Source organism: Sapajus apella, unplaced genomic scaffold, assembly GCF_009761245.1.
Source record: "Sapajus apella isolate SASKATOON/1434 unplaced genomic scaffold, GSC_monkey_1.0 scaffold32, whole genome shotgun sequence".
NCBI lineage: Eukaryota > Metazoa > Chordata > Mammalia > Primates > Cebidae > Sapajus > Sapajus apella.
In genome coordinates, this window is record NW_022436972.1 from 189,401 (window position 1) to 212,249 (window position 22,849).

General features: G+C 35.4%; 1 protein-coding gene across 5 annotated transcripts in view; it reads left to right on the forward strand.

The window, feature by feature from the left end:
• CDK8 (cyclin dependent kinase 8) overlaps positions 1-22,849 on the forward strand; it is a 134,584-nt gene that overhangs the window by 56,794 nt on the left and 54,941 nt on the right. For 4 of the 5 annotated variants that reach the window (XM_032294362.1, XM_032294358.1, XM_032294359.1 and 1 more), the window contains exon 2: positions 13,909-13,984. The exons of the other annotated variant lie outside the window; for it this stretch is intronic. Coding sequence is in view for 3 of the 4 variants with exons in the window: in XM_032294358.1 (XP_032150249.1) it covers positions 13,909-13,984 (76 nt within the window). In the remaining variant the exon portion in view is untranslated. The remainder of the gene's footprint in view (positions 1-13,908; positions 13,985-22,849) is intronic. 5 annotated transcript variants of the gene reach the window in all.

Here is a 22,849-nt window from a genome sequence, read left to right on the forward strand (position 1 = left end):
CACACACACACACACACACACACACACACACACACACACACACACACCACCCCCCCCCCAACAACAAAACATCTAGAAACAAAATGGAAATGTCAGTTAAGAGATAGAAAACCTAAAAACCTAAAAGACAATTGAAATGGGAACAAGTCTGAGGAACAGAAGGAGAAAGGGTTGAAGAAAAGTGAACAGAGTCTAAGTGACCTGTAGGACTCCAATCAAGAGGACCAACATAGGCATTGTGGGAATTCCAGAAGGAGAAGAAGCGGGGAGAGAGCATATTTGAAGAAATAATGGCTGAAATGTTTCCAAATTAAATTGAGACAAAGAAAGAGATTATATGTTAGTACAAAATTCACTACAACAGAAAGATATAACAATTATAAGCATTTATGTACCTAATGATAGATCATCAAAATGCATAAAAGGAAAAAATTGATAGAGAGAGACAGTTCTGGGATAATGAAGATGGAGACTTCAGTACCTTCTCTCAGTGATGGAGAGAAGATAAGTAAGGAAATAAAAGACTTAACACAGTAAACTAACTAGATCTAACAGATACATTTACAGAATATTTTACCTAACAACAGTGTACCCATTCTTTTCAGGTACACATGGGACATTTTTCAGGATGTCAATATGTTGACATCAGGCAATATGTTAGGGCACAGATTAAGTCTCAATATATTTTTTAAGATAGGTATCATACAAAATGTATCCTCCAGCCACAATGAGGTAAAGTTAGAAATTAGAGACAGAAGTAAAACTGGACAATTCACAAAATTTTGGAAATTAACACACTCTTTAAACTTCTATTGATTCAAAGAAGAAATTACAAGATAAATTAGAAAATGCCTAGAGACAAATGAAAACGAAAACACAACATACCAAAACTTATGGGACACAGCAAAATCAGTAGTAAGAGGTAATTTTATAGCTATAAATGCCTACCTTAAAAAACAAGAACAATCTCAAACCAACAACCTAAGGAGCTAGAAAAAGAACAAACTAAACCCAAAGCTGGCAAAAGGAAGGAAATAAAAGAGTAGGGGGCAGAGATACACAAAATAGAGAATAAAATGTATAGAAAAAATAACAAACCCAAGAATGTGGTTCTCTGAAAAGATCAACAAAATTGACAAACCTGTAGCTATGTGGACCAAGAAAAAAAAAAAAGTAAGGAGACTCAAGTTGATAAAATTAGAAAAGAAAGGAGGAGTATTACCTCTGATTCTACAGAAACAAAAAGTAGTACTTTATTTATAAGATTACTATGAACATAATTGTATGCCAATAAAGCAGATAACCTAGATGAAATGGGCCAATTCCTACAAACATAAAACCTACAAAAACTAAATCGTGAAGAAATGGAAAAACTGACTAGACATATAGCTAAGGAAATTGAATCAGTAATCAAAAAGCTCTTGATTAAAAAAGCCTGGGACCTGATGGCTTCATTGGTTAATTCTACCAAACAATTTAAGAACTGATACCAGTCCCTCTAAAACTTTTCAAAAAAAATTGAAGTGGAGGAAACACTTCTTAACTCATTCTGTATGAGGCCAGCATTACCCCAGTACCAAAGCCAGACAAGCACTCTAAGAAAACTGCAGACCAATATCTCTTGTGATCATTGTGCAGAAATTCTTCAAAAAATACTTGCAACATAAATTCAACAGCATATTAATGGGATTATATTCCATGACCAAATTATTTTATTTATTTACCATGTTTATTATTACCTTTTATTCCTGAAATGCAAACATGGTTCAACATATGAAAATATGTTGTAATATACCACATTAACTGAACGAAGAGAAAAACATATAAATTGTTGTAATATACCACATTAACCGAATGAAGAGAAAAACACTTGTTCATCTCAATTGATGCAGGAAAAAAATCTGACAAAATTCATCACCCTTTCATCATAAAAACTCAACAAACTAGGAATAAAAGGAAACTACCTCAACATGATACGAGCTATATATGAGAAACTAACAGTGAACATTATACTCAATGGTGAAAGACCGAGCACTTTTCCTCTAGTACCAGGAACAAGGCAGGGATGCCAGCGTTTACCACTTCCATGTGTTATAGTACTGGAAGGTCTAATTAGAGCAATTAAGTAAAAGAATTAAAAGGCAGATTATATGATCTTATATATAGAAAATCTTAAAGATTACACATTCATACACACGTAATAAATGAATTGAGCAAAGTAGCAAAATAAAAGTCGATATATAAAAATCAGTTGCATTTCTGTATACTAACAGATAACAATGTGAAAAGATTATGAAGAAATTCCATTTATAAAACATCAAAAAGAATAAAAGACAATGTCTTGTTCAGTGAAAACTGTAACACATTGCTGAAAGAAACTGAAGACATAAATTGATGGAAACATGTCTTATGTTCATGAATTGGAAGATTTAATATGGTTAAAATGTCAACAGGGCCCAAATTAATCTACAGATTCAGTGCAACAACTAAAAAAAAGAAAAAACCTATTCTGAAATTCATAGAGAAAGTCTAGGGACTCCACATAGTCACAACAGTCTTGAAAAAGGAGAACAAAACTGTAGGACTCACAGTTCCCAATTTCAAAATTTATTACAAAGCTACAGTAATCAAAATAGTATGGTAGTGGCATAAAGTCAGAAGTGTAGACCAGTGGAGAAGAATAGAGACCCTAGAAATGAACTCTTGCACATATGGTCAAATGACTTTTGATAAGGATGCTAAGGCTATTCAGTGGGGGAGAAGACAGCCTTTTCAACAAAATGTACTGAGAAAATTGTATATCCACATTCAAAAGAATGAAGTTGAATCCTACCTAACACCACATACAAAAATTACGTTTAAATGGATTAAAGTTATAGATGTGAAACCTAAGACAGTAAAACTCTGGCCAGGTGTGGTGGCTCATGCTTGTGATCCCAGCACTTTTGGAGGCTGAGGAGGGAGGATCACTTGAGCCCAGGTGTTAGAGACCAGCCTGGGCAAGATGGTGAGACCTTGTCTCTACAACAAATGAAAAAAAAAAAAAAAAAAAAAAAAAAAAAAAAAGGCTGATCATGGTACACACCTGTAGTCCCAGCCACTCAGGAAACTGAGTCAGGAAAGTCGCTTGAGCACAGGAATTCGAGGTGGCATGAGCTATGATTGTGCTACTGCCTTCCAGCCTCGGCAACAAAGCAAGACCCCATCTCTTAAAAATTAAAAAACTCAGTAAAACTCTTAGAAGATAACATAGGGCAAAAGTTTTGATTCTTGGATATGGCACCAATAAAATTTTAAAAATGGACAAATTGAACTTCATGAAAATTTTAAATTTTCTTGGATCCAAAGACCCTATCAACACAGTGAAAAGACAACCAACAGAATGGGAGAAAATATTTCCAAATCACATATCTGATAACGGATTAATAACCAGCATATGTAGAGAGCTCCTAAAACTCAACAACTAAAAAACAACCTGATTTCAAAAATTGGCAAAGGACTTGAATAAACATTTCTCCAAAGAAGATATGCCAGTGGCTAAGAAGTATATACAAAGATACTCAACACCAATAACCATTAGGAAAATATAAATCAAAACTACAATGAGGTACACCTCACCCTCGTTAGAATGGCTACTATAGAAAACAAAAACAAAATGACAAATGTTGGCAAGATTGTGGAGAAATTGGAACTCTTGTGCACTGTTGGTGGCGATGTTAAATAATATAGCCACTGTGGAAAACAGCATTAGTAGTGTCTTAAAAATGGAATTACTATATTCAGCAATTCCACTTCTGGATATATACCCCAAATAATTCAAAGGACACCTTTAGAGAGGGATATAAATTCCTCTTTGCATGTATCACACAAATATATAAATACTGCATGGTAATAGCAGTATTATTTGCAGTAGCTAAAACATAGAAGCAACCTAAGTGCCCATTGAAGGATGAATAGATGAGCAAATGTGTAAGGATCATTAGTAAACCTTAAAAAGGAAGGAAATCCTGATATATGATACAAGCTAGATGAATCAGGACATTTTGCTTAAGTGAAATAAGCCAGTTACAAAAAGATAAATACTGTATGTTTCCACTTCCATGAAGTACTTAGAATAGTTAAGATCACAGAGACAGAAAGTGGAATGATGGTTGCTAGGAGCTGGGGGCATGGTGAAGGGGGACTTATTGTTTAGTGGTTTTGGTTTCTTTACACAAGATGAAAAGTGTTCTGGAGATGGATGGTGGTGATGGTTATACACATTATAAAGGTATTTAATGCCTTTGAACTGTACTCTTAAAAATGATTAAGAAGGTAAATTTTATGTTAATCATATTTTACCACAATTAAAAAATGGGAAAAAATGTGACAGTGTAATAAGCTATGTAAACTATATAACTATGATATTTTTTCTTTATGAAATACCTATAAAATTGTTCTAATGGCCTTATAAGTTAAAAATAGTACTGTAGGCAGTCAGTGACCTAAGTATAATAAGAAATTGTCTCATCTTCCTCTTTTCTCATTCTCTTCTATATATACATGTATATCTTTATGTAGCTTTGTATCTATTTGCAGATATGTAAATGTATATATTATATATGTGTACATATTTATGCTATTTTTTATATATTTATTTGTGTATACATATATGTATAGAAAGAGCATATATGAATACCCTATTATACATACTTAAATGTAAAATACATATTTTATATAAATAATTTCAGAGCCCATGTGATGCTGGCTTCAACATGTGTCTTAAATGCCTAGTATCTTGATATATGAAAAGTGCTTGCTAAATGTCATCATCATCTTATAGAAATCCTATTCCTGGTCTTCTTGCGAGGAAATCCCATTGATTGAAGAGTCCCATTCATTTGCAGAGAAATGGGCTTTTTGGTATTCTGGAAAGTTAGAGGCAATGGTGTTTTTCTGACTGTTGGGAAATGACATGGTTTCCTCCTCTCAAATAACATTGAATTTGGTTCAAGAATTAGGAGAACTTAGGGCCTATAAATCTATTAGAGTATTTTTTTTTTTTTTTTTTTTACAGAATGGTATGAAATTCTCAAATAGAAAAGGTTAATATTAACACTGCTTCAAGACTTAAGCTCGATGACCCTAAATGACCCTGCCTTGTGAGATTTGCTGGCCGCTGATGCTCCCATCATTCAGCCCCATCCATTGTGACATATACTGACCTTTTCTCTCTCTGTGTGGTTATTTCACTTTTGGTAGGATGTTACCTATTTACCTAATTATAGTGAGACCTTAATCCACCTCTGTCTTAAGTGTAATTGGGGGTGGGTGGTGAGTAGGAGGAGACGGGAAAATGTGGCAGGTTTCTTCTTTCCAGTTTTTAATTCATGCAAAACACCATACCTGTATCTGGGACTATTATTAGGCAGCCAAGGTGAGTTTATCACTCCTCTTGCTTATTTGTATACTGAAAATAGCAAAATATATTTATTTATTTTATATAAATAATTGCATAGTGTAAATCTCATTGTTTTAAATAAAATTTTTCCACTCATATAAACACACACACACATTCAGTTCCTGACTGTTGACCATGTATTCTCTTTAAATGTATCTTTAAATGCATATACCACAGGTTACTTATCTATTTCCAATGATACCTCTGTTTGCATCTGCAAAGATGCTTCTTTTTGCAGCTATATGAAACTTTTCCTGTGGTTTATAATCAGCAGACACATTGGCTGGCATAGGAAATACACATGCTGTACTTAATCACTATGCCAGATTGGTCCCTAGCATGTTTGTACAAGTTTATACTCTTAGTAGCAAGGCATGTGGAATGGTAGCCATTCCTCCATATCCTTATCAATTTAAATGAGAACCATTAAGTAATGTTAAATGTTAGTCTTAAAGGATCCTGGAAATAATTGATAAAGAGTGCAAGAGTGAGAAGGTATAAAATTTCTTTAAATAGCAAAGCTTGTGGTCAGATATTTTTGTTTATAAACTCAGGCAGGTCTAACATTGTGTTGCTAATGGTGCAGTAAAGACTCTCTAAGTGAGAGGCAGAGTTGTAATGATTTCAGATCTCATCTTATTTTTTCAACAACTAACATTCATAAAATATTCTTTAATTACTGAGTATTGTTGATGGGGTAGAAAGTAACTTTCTGTATTTGGTGGCTATATTGGTAAAGAGATAGAAATGTTAGAAAGTCAGTTAAGGAGACAAAGACATTTTTAGGGTGCCTTATTAGCACATCACTCTTGAGTACTTATTTATAATAACACTTAAGAGTATAACACGGACACTTCAGAAATGTTCAGGTGCATTCACATGTCTGAATGTAATAGTGCTTTTAAGAAAAATGTGTTTCAGGCCAAATAGAAATAAATTAGGTAGATATATGAAATAGCAGGAAATACTAACCATTTGGGTACAGAAGTATTCTTGTACATTAATTTCTGCTTTTAGGGTTGCCTATATTTTCCAACATGAATGTTAAGGAGAAAAGAATGATTATAAATGATCAATGTCAAAATATGGTTCTTGAAGTGAAGATGCAGTAAGTGTAATGTTTTTCTTAATAGAGTTGTTGTTAAGGTAGATGACTTTGGGAAGATAGTTTAAGAAAGACTGATTGATAAATAATTTAGTGGAAAACTTCCACATTCTAATTCTGATAATGTACTCTAATTTTATAACTGAAACAGACAGGAAAAGACCAAGTGTTTCTTTCAAACTCCAAGGCAAATGTATTTTTTTTAAAGCTCTGCTGTTTCTCCAAACAAGGTAAAGATGAATTTGAAATATAAAGCTGAATTGAATTTCATGAGATAATGCAGATGAGAGGTATTTATTGCTAAGTTTATAAGAAGCCTTGTAACTTCTTAGAGCTTGGCATATGGAGCTGCCAAGAAACTTGAAAGTAATTCCTGTTGAATCTATCTTCTTCAGTGCCGTATCTCAGAGATTATAACAGTGCCAAGCACAGGAACTTGCCCCCAAATTGCCAGGAAATTCCCACAAATCTAGAACTAATAGTTCTAATAATCTTTTGAATAAACTTATGTCATTAACTAAAAAGTTATCTTGTGTATTTTATTTGACAGAATGATCAAAAGAGCAGTATGTGTTAATGTGGCAAGGAACCTTAAAGAAAATGTAGCATAACTAGCTAGAATGTGCCCTTTCAGGTTTCACCTCATTTAAAAGAAAGGGCTGTTTAATTTGCTGTGATGCATTGAAATCTTGTGTAAGATTATTGGGCATGATAAATGATAAATACCACCAGGAGCGTACCTTAGTCAAAATTTATTAGCGTGCTCTAGCAAGGGAGAGCTCATGTCAGATGAAGTATGAGGCATCTCAGTAAGAAAAGAGCAAGTGTGTGGCTCACGCCTATAATCCCCCAGCACTTTGGGATGCTGAGACGGGTGGATCATGAGGTCAAGAGATTGAGACCATCCTGGTCAACATGGTGAAACCCCATCTCTACTAAAAATACAAAACATTAGCTGGGCATGATGGCACACACCTGTAGTCCCAGCTACTCGGGAGGCTGAGGCAGGAGAATTGCTTGAACCCAGGAGACAGAGGTTGCGGTGAGCCGAGATTGCGCCATTGCACTCCAGCCTGGGTAACAACAGCGAAACTCCATCTCAAAAAAAAGAAAAAAAAAAAAAAGAAAGCAAGTGCTTTATAGGGATTGGGTTTGGGCTGAATGATTCTAAGGAAAGACTAGGGGAAGTAGACCAGATCTGGATTCGATACTGTCATGAAGTGAGGTCAGTTTGGTAATTAGGTGCTTCAGCATTCAGTTTGGAAGGAGTGAAGCAGAGCTGGGGACCATTGCTACTGGCCATGCTACTGATCTGTTAGGAAAATCATAATATGATTATCAGTGGGGCTTCATTTCACTTTCTCAGACCCTCCTTTTGGCCAGATTCAGGGTATTCAGATAATTATTCAATGAAATTTAGATCTTTACCATTGCTAGGAGATAGGAGATTATTAAGACAGCCTCATCTGTTGTTGGACTGAAGTCAGTTTTCTATGTATACCTTTTGTTATTATTTTAAGGTTAGCTGTTGAGTCATTTGAACCAAAAATGGCTGTACACATTTAAGATTCTGGAGGTCACATTTGAGTAATTTAACACTGATAAATACTGAGAGATTATTAACAGAGTTCATATTCCACTTCTAAGTCAAGAGCCAGCATCCCTAAGTGTGGTTTTGGTGTTGACAGAAACTTTCCTAAGTATGATGTCATAGGGGTATCTGTCCTGTTCACTATTTTTGGTTTACTATTTAAAAAATTGCTTAGTAGTTGAATGTAATTGCCTAGGAACAAGAGTAAGCTGAGTTGTACCCAAAAGAAAGTGGCTACAATCTCAACCATTGGTTTGATTGCATATTTTAGTAAAATCCTGAGCAAATTGTAGACTGACAGTAGACTCATACACAGAGTGACTAGGAATGCACAAAGCAATATTAATGGTAAGGTCTTATAGATATCGTTATTGGAGTTAACAAATGCCTGTTAATTCAGAAATTTAAACTAGAGGAAAGAAAATAGCGTGGACACAAAAAAGAGCATGCAAGTTAAAGCATGATAATCTATGGTTCTGGTCATCTAGATCCTTGTTCCATGGGCACTGACTAGAAGCTGTCTTTTTCATTCTTCTTGATCCAAAAGTCTTGGGTAGAAGCTATATTTGTCTCTAAGATCATCTTCTGGAAGATTCTTAAGAATCTTCAGTTTGAGGTCTCTGGCTGGAACAGAGCTTTAGTAATTTGAGGATTTGTTGTGGTGCTGTAATTCAGAGCTACAGAGCCAAGGTATTTTACTGCTGCGTTAGTTCTTAATAGAATCTGGCAAAGTCACTGGAGCGTGTTCAAGTGCAGTCTTTGTCTAATGATACTTTAAAAATAGCCAGACACCTAATCTAAGACCATATACAGCTGATTAAGTACCTAGCAAAGGAAAATAGTTGTTTCCATCAGTGATAAGTATTCTTAGCTAGAATTATTAGAATAGAAAAGGCTGGATCATCTATTGGCATATAATACACAGATTCAGCCAGTAATTGTGCAGGGAGTTAGAACATACTACGAATAGTGAGGACTTTGACAAATCTACGTGGCTCTTTCAATAAGGATGCTGAAATCTAGAAACAAAAATCAAATTGTAGTAGTTATTGTACCAATTTTTGTTTTATGAGCATGAGTTTGCCTTTTCTCAACTTAAAGTATATAACCATTGAAGATGTATTCATTAATGTTTTATTTGCATATAATTGATTTATAGAGCCCAAATTTCTCTTGTGATTTACTAAATTAATTTAGAAATAAGAATTTTTATAATTTTGCATTAAATAACATTGTTATTTAATGGAATATTGACCAAATCTAATTATTTCTATTATCCCTCCTTTTTTAAGGTAAAGGAGTAAATCTTTGTGTTACCTTGTGGCCATTCCAGGAAATTTAAAGATGTTTTAGGCATAAAATGCATTTTATTAGCTTTGTTATTCTGAATTTGGGATCTAAATCTAGAAGAGTTTTAAATGATACAGTTGTTAACCTAAGTCCTGATATCCAAGGTAAGAAATAGTTCTAGGCAGTTTTTGAAAATAAAGCACGAATAGCTGGGTGTGGTGGCTCATGCCTGTAAGCCTAGCACTTTGGGAGGCATAGGCGGGCGGATCACCCGAGATCAGGAGTTTGAGATCAGCCTGGACAACATAACACAAAAATTAGCCAGAGATGGTGGTGGGTGACTGCAATCCCAGCTACTTGGGAGGTTGAGGCAGGAGAATGGCTTGAACTCAGGAGGTGAAGGTTGCATTGAGCCTAGATCACGCCACTGCATGCCAGCCTGAGTGACAGAGTGAGACTTTGTCTCAAAAAAAAAAAAAAAAAAAAAAGAACAACAATAATTATTAGGACCTTTAATTGTTTTAAAAAATGATTTAAAATATGGCTAAGGCCCAAGAATATATATTTCAGAGACATCTGTTTTTTTTTTTTTTTTTTGACCTTTTGCTTTTTTTCCCTAGTTGGAAATACTGTAGTCATTAAAAATACCAAAGATATCACACCAAAGCAATTTAGGCTGTTCCTTTCACATCTCTAAAGTATTCAGACCAAACTGGTTTATTATCTTGCATAGTCACTAAGATTTTATGTCATAGTCTAGCATTCTCACAGACTCTTCCCTGTTAATAACCATCGGATCTCGGCATGCAATGGCAGTTGTTTATAATCTTACACATTATCACATGTATAAGATAATTAAATCTTAGACCTACACATTAGCCTTTAGGTAATTCGCAGTTCTTACTACATGACTAAACACAGTGATTATTTCAGCTGTTTTGTTTTCCCTAAAGCATATCTTTTTCCATGAAAGAAGTAGTGTACTGATTTACATTCTAGTATAAGCTTCTTGATCTGGTTTGCTATTCTAGAATATTTTCCTATCATTGCAGCTGAAAATTTAATTCTCCAGAACAGACTCCTACACAGAGCTTAAACCCTAAACCACATTTGTTGACAATATAATTAATACATAATGATTTTATACAATGCAGAGCTAGTCTAGAACATCTAGCTTGCAAAACTCATTTTGAGAGGACCAAAGGTCTCCAGATTCCTAATCTCCTTCCTTCCTTTTTTTTTTTTTGGAGTGCAGTGGCGTGATCTCAGCTCACTGCAACCTCCACCTCCCCGGTTCAAGCAATTCTCCTGCCTCAGCCTCTCGAGTAGCTGGGACAAGAGGCATGCACCAGCACACCCAGCTAATTTTTGTATTTTTAGTAATGACGGGGTTTCACCATGTTGGCCAGGATGGTCTCCATCTGTTGACTTTATGATCCACCTGCCTGGGCTTCCCAAAGTGCTGGGATAATAGATGTGAGTCACAGTGCCTGGCTGATTCCTGATCCCTTTCTAAGTGATTTGTTACCTGTCTCCACTGGAAGGTTGTAAAATGTAAAATGTACTGTTTGTCTTTACTTTTCTGAAATATCTAGATATTGTATCTGGGATAGGCCTATTTTCATTTAATTGTGATGGGATTTTGGTAGACCGTTCCAGTTTTGGAAATTATCTTTCAATTTGGAAGTTTTCTTGAGTTGCTTGAACTGCTCCTCCAATTTTCCTATTTTTCTTTTCCCCCTCTCTCACTTTGTCTTACTATTCTATTCTAGGATATCTCCTCCACGTTGTCTTTCATTCAGCCATTTCTACTTCTAGCAGTATCTCCTAGTCTCAGTTCTCTGCCATTGCATGATTTTGCTATGTAAATCTAATTGGTTCTTGGCTTTCTTCACTGTTGGCTTCTGATTTTGTTTTCTTGAATCCTCTTAATCGGCTACTTTTTGTCTATTTGCTTTCTAATTTCCACATTTTTATGCTATCCTCTTTGTCAGTTTTTATCCTTATTGGCCTTATATCTTTCAAAAATTCTCTTTACCATAGTTTGAGTTTTAGGAAGCAGTGTAGTTTGATTTGTGTGTTCTATATGCTCTTTAACCAAAACATTGCTCAGTTTTTTTAACCAATCTTTTGCAGCCATTTTATATTTTCATCCCACTCCTCCCACCTCTTAAAGGTGAATTTTCATCATGGTCGTATCTTCTTATTTTTGGTTTTCTCACACAAGTTTTTCTGTCAGCTTTATTCTTTTATTTTCTTTTTACTTGTTTTGCACACTCTACACACCTCTTTTGAGACAGGTGGCATAAAAGATTCCTCATCTTACCTTGCCTATTTCTTTTTTTTTTTTTTTTGAGATGGAGTTTCGCTCTTGTTGCCCAGGCTGGAGTGCAGTGGCACGATCTCGGCTCACTACAACCTCTGCCTCCTGGGTTCAAGTGATTCTCTTGCCTCAGCCTTCCGAGTAGCTGGGATTACAGGTGCCCATCACCATGCCCGGCTAGTTTTTTATATTTTTAGTAGAGACAGGTTTCACTGTGTTGGCCAGGCTGCTCGAACTCCTGACCTCAGGTGATCTGCCCGCCACAGCCTCCCAGAGTGCTGGGATTACAAGCGTGAGCCACTGTGCCCAGCCGCCTATTTCTAAAATCTCACCTGTCCTCAGGGCTGTCACTGGTAGCCATTTATTTTGTGACAGTTTTAGTGATATTAAACTACTTGCTGCTAGTCTTTACTATTCTCTGAGCATGCCAGACCCTTTCCATGCTTCTGTAACTTTGTATATACTGTTTCCACTTCTTGGGGTGTCTCATATAACTACTGATTTATCTTCCCAGTGCCTCCTTTTCTTCCTGAAAAACTTCTTAAGTCTGTGTGTGTGTGTGCACCCAAATTTATGAGTTACATGAGAACATTTGTCGTTACATCTATATAATACGTAGGGATCAAGTCGGGGAACTCAGGATGTCTGTCATCCAACTACAGTATATTTTTGTTAACTATAGTCATCCCACTCTGCTATCAAATATTGAATTTATTCCATTTGTTTATTTATGAGACAGAGTCTCTGTTGCCCAGGCTGAAATGCAGTGGCACAATCTCAGCTTACTGCAACCTCCGTCTCCTGGGTTCAAGTGATCCTCCCCGCCTCAGCCTCCTTAGTAGCTGGGACTACAGCTGCACACCACCATGACCAACTTACTAATTTTTGTATTTTTAGTAGAGACAGGGTTTCACCATGTTGGCCAGGTTGTCCTTAAACTCCTGACCTCAAGTGATTGCACGCCTCTCACTCCCAAAGGGCTGGGATTACAGGTGTGAGCTAACACACCCGGCTGAATTTATTCCTTTTATCTTACTCTATGTTTATACCCTTTAACCACTTTTCATTCACACACACACACACACACACAGACACACACACACACGTTATCAAAGTGTGATCCTGGAGCCCCTTGGGTGTCTATGAGATCCTTTTAGAGGGTCTGCAAGATCAACACTATTTTTGTAATAATATTATGACATTATTTGCTTTTTTCATTCTCATCCTAGTGAGTATCTAATGGATCTCTTTCAGAGGTGATTCACCATGTGATGATGCCACTCCATTGCTCTGGTGGCTAGTGGATCTATATTTTGTAGTTTTAAAAGTTCTCATTTTTAAATTCATACAGGGTACATATTGTGACAGACATAATAAGCCAAAGCTCGTCAAGGTCCACCGTAATTTTCAAGAGAATAATGGGATTCTGGGACCAAAAGTTTTGAGAACACCCATTTAGGCCTCAGTTAGGTGGCATTTCCTCTGAGTAGTCTTTGCTTCGTCCTACACCAAAGTCCCCTTTGAGTAACCTTTTCTATTGCACTTGCCATATCATAGCACTTATCATACTTTATTGTGGTGGGTTGCTTATCTTTTTAGGCCAATAGACACAGAAAACTCTAAAAGAAGGAACCTGTTGTATCCTCAGTACCTAGCACAGCTCTGGGTACATAGTAAGTGTTCAATAAACACATGTTGCATGAGTGTCTTTGAAAGTCTTTGGAGATGACCTGAATTATTTATTATCAAATTATGATTGCTATAACATGTTTTAAATTATAACCATTTTGTGCCTTAGGGACACATTCATTTCTTAACTCTTTTGACCCACTAATATCTGAATAGGTTTTAGAAGGCAAGTTTTATTTTATGCGTGTGTGTTATGTTCATATATTAGAGCAGAAGGAATCTACTACTGGGAGTCAGAAGCTCTGTATCTGAATCTGTGTCTTCCACAGATTTTTATTCCTTTGAAGCTAACTTCCCTCATCAAATAATGGAACTGGACTAGGTTATCTAAAAAGCTTTTCTTTGTACAACATTGTATGATTATATTGAATGATGTCAAATGTATATTAAACATGTGATTTATATTTATGTATATTTTATTAAAATGCACATAGAGTTATCTATATATTAAAATAACTTTGTTTTTACAGGAAGGATGATAAAGACTATGCTTTAAAACAAATAGAAGGAACTGGGATCTCTATGTCGGCATGTAGAGAAATAGCAGTAAGTGAAGTTCTTTTTATCATCATTATCAACTGACTTATGAGTACCAACTATATAAAGCTCTATATTGTATATGTCACATTAATTGAAAGTTAGTGAATAGTTTTTATATCAGCTATATGTAGAAAAAATATTTATTAAGGAGATGTAAAGGGGGCATGTAGTTCTGTCTATATAAACTCTTCATTTGGGGTAAAGTAAATTTCAGTTGTTTATATAAACATATATTTTCCCAGTAAATGTCACTAACAGTGAAGGGTTCAGTTATTTTATTGAGAGCAGTAAAAGTGGCATGTTAGTCCATATAAAGTTAATATTTTTATTTTAATTGAATGGGATTAATGTAATTAGTTATGTCAAAATGAGATTGTATTATTTGATTTTTATTGCTTGTATCTGTTCATTTGAGTATGTAAACATTTATGCCCTTTTATTTTGGAAGCATAGTTTTCCATATTGTGAGTAGAATCTCATTTTGATTCCAAAGAGAAGTAGTCTTTGGGTTAATGCATTACTTAGTAATTATCCATATGTTTAAATTGAGCATTATTTTTTCAGATTTTACTTCAGTTTTTACTGTTTTAAAACTGTGGGTCCAAATTTGTCTTTTCTAGCTTTACACAGAATATTCTAGGATATATATTATAATCTTTGCTTTTGTTGGTCTCAGCCCTTCTATTATATTTACCCATAATAGTCTATTATGACCTGGAAATGTTGATTTAAACAATTTTGCAAGTTTACCAGATTCTGTACCAATGAGTCTTCAACCAACTCAAGTAGGTAAAAATAAACAGAGCAAGTCAGTCAGGATCTCTGGCCTAAACTACACTATGTTGAGGAAAAAGAGTCATAAATCTAAGAACAGTGTGTCAAGTACTGTGATAGAAGTATATGAGAATGGAGAAGGGTGTACATCTAAACTAAAGTAGAAAATCGAGGAAAGTTCCAGGCTTGGAAACACAGGTAAGAGTTACATCCATGAGGGAAGAATAAGGGTGAGATGGAGGATATTGTTAACTAAAGATAGACCATGCTGGAAAATGTAGTTCATTTAATTGATAAAATTTTCATATTTTTCAGTCTTGAGACCAGGTATCTGGATGTTAATGGTCAGTTCTTCAACATCTATTCGGTATATACTAGTCAGTTTTAAATAATTAAAAGCCATTGAAATATGGTTAGTGTGTTAGAAGTCAGGATGTTGATTATCCTTGGAGGGAATACAGAGCTTTCAGGGTGCTGGCAATTCTTTGATATTGCTCTGGGTCTGGTTACACAGGTTATATATGTGAAAATTCATTGAGCTGTGTACTTATTGTATACATGCTTTTCTCTGTTTATTAGTCTTTAACAAAAAAAATTTTTTTAACAAAAAACAAAACAGTTCAGAAACAGACATGATTATCTTTACATGTATCATGATAACTCTAAATGCACTCAAGCACAGAAAGAAGCATGAAAGTCTACATTTAATGTACTTGATCATGGTTCTTCAATCTAAGATGAGCAGAAATTTTTAATTTTTATGAAGTCTTACTAATTTTTCCTCTTACGACTGTTTTCTGTATGTGGCTGAAGAAATCTTTACCCAATGATTGTGAAAATATTTCCCAATATTTTCTTCTAAAAGCTTTATAGTGTTTTTATTTCTAGTTTATGAGATAGTCAGTTTTTGTTTGTGTTATGATACAGAGTTTGAATCCCCCCTGCCCCACGCCCCATATGAATGTACAGTTGTAGCATCATTTTTGGAAAACATTCTTTGCCATAGAATTGCTTTGTAAAAAAAAAAAAAAGTATACATTTATACATTTGGACTCTGTTTTGTTCCATTGTTCTCTCTGTCTAGCCTTATACCAATAGATAACTCTACCTTTCTAGCAAGACTTGAAGCCAGGTGGTGTAAGGCCACCAGCTTTATTCTCTGTCAGAATTGTCTGGGATATTTTAGGTTCTTTAGCATTATCATATAAATTTTTACATCAGCTAATTAGTTTCTTTTTTTTACTTGTTGAGATTATAATTTGGATCAATTCAAAGAATAATAGTATTAAGACTTTCAAGCCAGCAGAAAGATATACTTACCATTTTATTTATTTATTATATATTTACTTAAAAATATATATATGTAGTGTAGTATGTATCCTGAGACATTTAGAAATGTCTCAGGATATATACTACATATGTTATGTTTTTGGTGATTCCTTGGGATTTTTTTCTACATAATTATGTCATCTATGAATAGGAGTACTTTTACTTCTTTCCATATTTATGCTTTTGTTTCTTTTTTTTTTTTCTCTTCTTGAACTGGCTAGGCCATCTCACACAATGTTGAATATGATGAGAGCAGGTATCTTTGACTTATTCCCAACTGTGAGGAAAATGTTTCCACTTTCACCATTCAGTATAATGGTAGCTATAAATTTTTCATAGATGCCATTAATCAAGTTTAGGAAGTTATATTCTTACTTTCCTAAGAATTTTTTTCATAAATGATATTGAATTTTATCAAATGCTTTTTTCTACATAGATAACAATAACTGCATAATTCTTCTCTTATTCTGTTAATTAGTACAGAATATTTTCAGTTTGCTTTGTGAATTTTTTCTTTTTATCTGTAAGTTATTTAGAATTATATTGCTTAATTTTTAAACGTGAGGTATTTCTAGATAACTTACTGTTACTGATTAGTAAATTATTTTCATTGCGGTCAGAGAAAAGAGACCTTATATTTTAGAGATACATACTGAAATATAGGTGAAATGATACAATATCTGGGATTTACTTCAAAATAATCCAGGTTTGAGTGGGAGGAGTGGATATTAGTATAAATAAAATAAGCTTGTGAGTGGCTAATGGTACATAGGGGTTTGTTTTAATATTCTGTTTTATTTAGTTTTGAAATTTATATGAGAAAACGTTAAGAATGAAATAATTGTCATTTTTTATCAAGCCTTCCTCCTTTGCATTTATTAATTCTTCCTCAAAGAAGTCCTGTGTCCCCAGCATTCACCTCTGTTACTCTCAGATTATACCCAGTTTGTTTCTTTAATATAACACTCATTACAAATGTAATTACAAAGAGGTTCTTGTGATCTGTGTGTCTGGTTACTTACATTGTTATCTGTCCCCTCCCAACTCTAGACGCATTTCTTCCCCAGGGTGTGCTAGGTCTGACATATAGTCCTTGCTCCATAAGTAAGTGTAGAAGGGAGGGAAGGACGGAGGGAGGAACTCTTGAGAATTTCTTCTAAAAGCAAAGAGCATTGCATATCTTCATCTTCATTTTATTGTAAGTGGTTTGTCTTATACATTTACAAAATATCCTGTGAGCTGTAATTCCGTTATTGTAGACATTTTTCAAACTACACATAAGTGGATCATCAGTATTCCACAAAACTGCCTTATATATAGTTGGGATGGGGGAGCGAGATAAAGCTCCGGACTTTACTTTTCTACTTACCTCTACTTTAACCTAAGCATACCTCAGTTTTTATCAATTTGCAAGAATTTAGTTGAAAAAGGTTTCACAGGTTTAAATATGTTAAAATAATTTTGGAATTGTTTTTCTATGTTTTTAGCAGTGATTTCAAGTCAACTGTCAATATACTCATACATTTAGAGTTTATATTTAAATCTTTGCTACATTATGAAATGTTAATGTTAAAAATGCAATATAGTTTGGTGAATATTAGGTTTTTTAAACCCATTTTCCCACCATTGTGATATTTATTGAGAAGACACAGTTCTAAGTATTTATTTTTTATGTATTTGTACTATAGAAGTTCAAATGAAATGTGATATTGTATGTAACAGTTGGAATAAATTAAGTTTATGGTGAAATTCTATAGTCAAAACAGCAATCTTAATACTCAGAAAGTAAGATTGTTTTCTCTTGTAGCAGAATTGGGGAAAACGTAGTTGGTTTCTGTGATGGAAACTATTATATGAGTATCGTTAAACCTTTTGTTTTCAAAATATTTTCACACAAAATCTTCAAAAAGGTAAAAAATAACTTCTACAGTATTAAAAACTAGGATCTATGTGCTCTTGGCTCTGAATAGGGTCATGTAGTGCTGAAGTTCTTTTCATCACCAAGGAAACCTGCTACTCTCCTAGCATCAGAGCATCAACCACACAGGAATGCGTAACGGTTAACACCTTCACTAGACTCTTTGGCCTCCTACCCTAGTTCTGCCACTTCACTAGCTTTTGGTACCCAAAACAAGTTACTTGATTTCTTTGTTTCAGTTTCCTCATTTGTAAAAATGGGACAGTGCCTGGTATGTAGTAGGCATTTAGCAAATGTTACCCCTGCTAAATGCAGCATAGGTCTTAGGTCTTTCGGAATTTCTTCAATATAAATATTTACTTAAAGGTAATTGTCCACTGAGACTCTCAGTTCCATCACCAATCCTCAGTGGCCATTCTCTTTTAATCCCAAAGTGACCTATCTGTCTCCTAATATATCTCCCTTAAAAAACAACAGCAGCAGCAAAACACCACCAACAACAAAGGTGTTTTCCTTATTCATTAGTAATAGTTACTCACTGTAATGGTTTGCTTTAGTTGCCCAAACAAAATTCTACAGGCTGGGTGACTTAAACAGCAGTAGTTTATTTTCTTACAGTTGTGGAGGCTAGAAGCCTAATATCAAGGGGATGTCACGGTTAGTTTCCTCTGAGACCTCTTTCTTTGGCTTGCAGATAGCCTCCTTCTTCCTGTCTTGTCAGATGGTCATTTCAGAGACACTCCTGGTATCTCTCTGTATGTCCTCATCATCTCTTCTTGGGAGGACACCGGTCAGATTAGATTAGGCCCCCTCTAAAGACCTCATTTTAACTTAATTATTTCTTAAAGGCCTTATCTCCAATGTAGTCATGCATCATTTAATTACTGGGCTATGCTCTGAAAGATGCATCACTAGGCAATTTCAGGTCCTGCTATCACAGAGTGTACTTACACAAGCCTAGATGGTAGAGCCTACACACACTAGGCTGTTTGTAGCCTATTCCTTCTAGGCTGCAAACCTATACAGCATGTTGCTATATGGAATACTATAGGCAACTGTAACACAATAGTAACTATTTGTATCTCTGAGCATATTAAATAGAAAAGTACAGTAAATATTTGGAATAAACACAGAAAAAGTACAGTAAAAATACGGAAACATAGAAAAGGTACAGTAAAAATATGGAATAAACAAAAAATGGGCTGTTCTGCCTATGGAGTAGCCATTCTTTAATCCTTTACTGTCTTAATAACCCGCTTTCACTTTACTCTGTGCACTCACCCCAAATTCTTTCTTCTTCGAGAGCCCCCTCTCCAAAAAAAAAACCCGTAAAAAATGATACATCTACATGTATAGGACTCTTAGCATAACTGAGACTTACAGGTCTGGGCGTTGCTCAGGGTGAGTCAGTGAGTAGTGAGTGAATGTGAAGACCTAGGACATTAGTGTACACTACTGTAGACTTGATGAACACTGTGCACTTAGGCTGCGTTAACTTTATAAAACATATTTTACTTTCTTCAGTTAACTTTAGTTTACTGTAACTTTTTTACATTACAAACTTATTTTTTTACTATTGTAATAACATTTAGCTCATTGTACAGCTGTACAAAAATATGTATATTCTTATTGTATAAGCTTTTTTTCTATTTTTAAAAGTCATTTTTTTACTTTTTCAACTTTTAGGTTCGGGGGTACATGCCTAGGTTTGTTACATGAGTAAATTGCACGTCACTGAGGTTTGGGGTGTGAATGATCTCATCACCCAGAGACGGAGCAGAGACCTATAGTTTTTCTCCTTCCCCGCCTCACCCTCCCTCCTTTTCTAGTTCCCAGTGTCTATTGTTGCCATCTTTATGTCCATGTTTACCCAATGTTTAGCCCCTACTTTTAAGTGAGAACATGTGGCATTTAGTTTTCTGTCCCTGTGTTAATTTGTTTAGGGTAATGGCCTCCAGCTGCATCCATGTTTCTGCAAAAGACATGATTTTATTCTTTTTTATGGCTGTGGATTTACCTTGGTGTATATGTACCACATTTTCTTCGTCCAGTCCACTATTGCTGGGCATCTAGGTTGATTCCATGTCTTTGCTACTGTGAATAGTGCTACAATAACATACGAATGCATATGTCTTTTTGTAAACTAAGAACCACATACATTAGCCTCGCCTACACAGGGTCAGGATCATGAATATCATTGTCTTCCACCTCCACATCTTAGCCCACTAGAAAGTCTTCAGGAAGGCCCGGCATGGTGGCTCCCAACACTTTGGGAGGCCGAGGTGAACAGATCACTCAGGCCAGGAGTTTAAGACCAGCCTGGCCAACGTGGCAAAACCTTGTCTCTACCAAAAAAAAAAAAATACAAAAATTAGCTGGGTGTGGTGGTGTGCGCCTGTAGTCCCAGCTACTTGGGAGGCTGAGACATGAGAATTGCTTGAACCTGGGAGATGGAGGTTGTAGTGAGCCAAGATTGTGCCACCATACTTCATCCTGGGTGATATGAGACTCTGTCTTAAAAAAAAAAAAAGGAAAGGAAAAAGTCTTTGGGACAATAACTTGCATGGAGCCGTCATCTCCTATGATAACAGTACCTTTCAGACTGCTCCTGAAGGACCTGCCTGAGGCTGTTATACAGTTAACTTTAAAAATAAGCCGAAGGGATACACTCTAATGATAAAAAGCATAATGTAATAAAAACATAAGCCAGTTATAGAGACATTTGTTATCATCATCAAATGTTGTGTGCTGTATATAATGATATTTGCTACACTTGTATGAGACCGACACTGTGATAAGTGTATTTATACTAGCATCACCACACACGGGTTAATGCACATTGTGCTACAATATTATGAAGGTTGTGTGTCACTAGGTGATATGAATTTTTTAGCTCCATTATAATCTTATGGAACCAACAGTGTATATGCTGTCAGTTATTGACTGTTACATCATTATGCAGCATATTTACATTACAAGGTATTGGGGGTTAGAGCTTCAGTATATGAAATTTGGGGGAACACAGTTCAGCCCATAACACTATCTTTCACTACTCTGGCAGTAGTTACTTTCAGTATGAAGTCTTTATTCTCAGAGACTTGTTGTCTGGTTAATCAGATAGATGAACATTTTTTTTTTTTTTTTTTTTTGAGACAGAGTTTTGCTCTTGTTGCCCAGGCTGGAGTTAGATGGTGTGATCTCGGCTCACCAGCACCCTCCACCTCCCAGGTTCAAGCAATTCTCCTGCCTCAGCCTCCCCAGTAGCTGGGATTACAGGCATGTACCACCACATCCAGCTAATTTTTGTATTTTTAGTAGAGACAGGGTTTCTCCATGTTGGTTAGGCTGGTCTTGAACTCCCGACTCAGATGATCCACCCACTTTGGCCTCCCAAAGTTCTGGGATTATAGGAGTGAGCCACCATGCCTGGCCCTATGAAATTTTTTTCAATTGATATTTAATGAAGTAGAAATATTTTTGTTCTTTCTGTTTTGAGATGGAGTCTTGCCCTGTCACACTGGCTAGAGTGCACTGGCGTGAACTCAGCTCACTGGAACCTCCACTTCTCAGGCTCAAGTGATTCTTCTGCCTCAGCCTCCCAAGTACCTGGGATTACAGGTGTGCGCCACCACACCCAACTGATTTTTTGTATTTTTTAGAGATGGGTTTGATCATGTTGGCCAAGATAGTCTTGAACTCCTGACCTCAGTGATCTGCCTGCCTTGGGCTCTCTAAAGTGCTGAGGTAACAGGTGTGGGACATTCAACCTAGTCACAAAGTAGATGGATTTTATAAAGAAAGCAGTGACCTTAGTTCATAGATCAGAAACCAAAGAGTGGGTTGTATGACCTCCTTTAGTTTAGTTGTGCCTTTTGTTAATTTACACAATCATTTATTCATGTGTTCACCAAATAGTTAATAAGGGCCTCTGTGGTACCAGGCCATATGCTAGGAGCTGGCCATGCAGCCGTGAGAATAAATACACAGTGCCCACCGTTGTCAAGTTTACTACCTGGTATGTATTTAAGACTTTTGTGTCTCTGGATTATAAAGACACATAATCTGGACATTATCCATTCCTCTAGAATGTTAGCTCTTGGGAGGTATTGATATTAGACCATAGTAGTTAAAAGTACCGGCTTTGTGTTTTAAAAGTTAATTTATTAATCGCTGGTTCTACCACTTCCTAGAATGTACATACTTGGCATCTGGGAGAAGAGCTTAATCAAATGGTTGCTGCAGTTTTTTGAATACAAGAGTGAAATGAAGCCTTCATTGGAGGTGAAATTCAGGAGACACTAAGAATAACTTTATATCTAGGTTCCTAATAATTGTGGAGATCTTTTGCCAACACTCTGTAATTTGTTGGTTTTTCTTATAATGTATACCCTGCCAATTACTAGAAAGAATTTGAAATAGCTTAGGACTGTGTTCTGATTTTGAGATAATAGGGAAAACCACTGAACTAGAATTAAAACTACCTCTTTGAGCCAGCTGGGAGATCCAGGATTATCAAAACATCTGGACTTTCCCTGTCAGATTATTTGCATTGTTTATTAATTAGGAAATGGTCAATACTAGCTTGTAGGTTTCTGAAGATTGATAATATAATCACCAAAGTCTTGTAAGTTTGAAAATTATATCCTAAAAGCAGAAATAATATAACCTTGCTCCTGAATAAAATAATATATTATAATTTGCTCCTGAATAAAATAATTATCACACCAGAGAATAATCTTTAATATATGACTGAATATTTAATTGATTTACAGTCTTAGCTGAAGTTCATTTCAAAGCCCTCAGTATAGTGTTAACTTTACGTTGATTCTTATTTTTGTGGCAGTATTCTT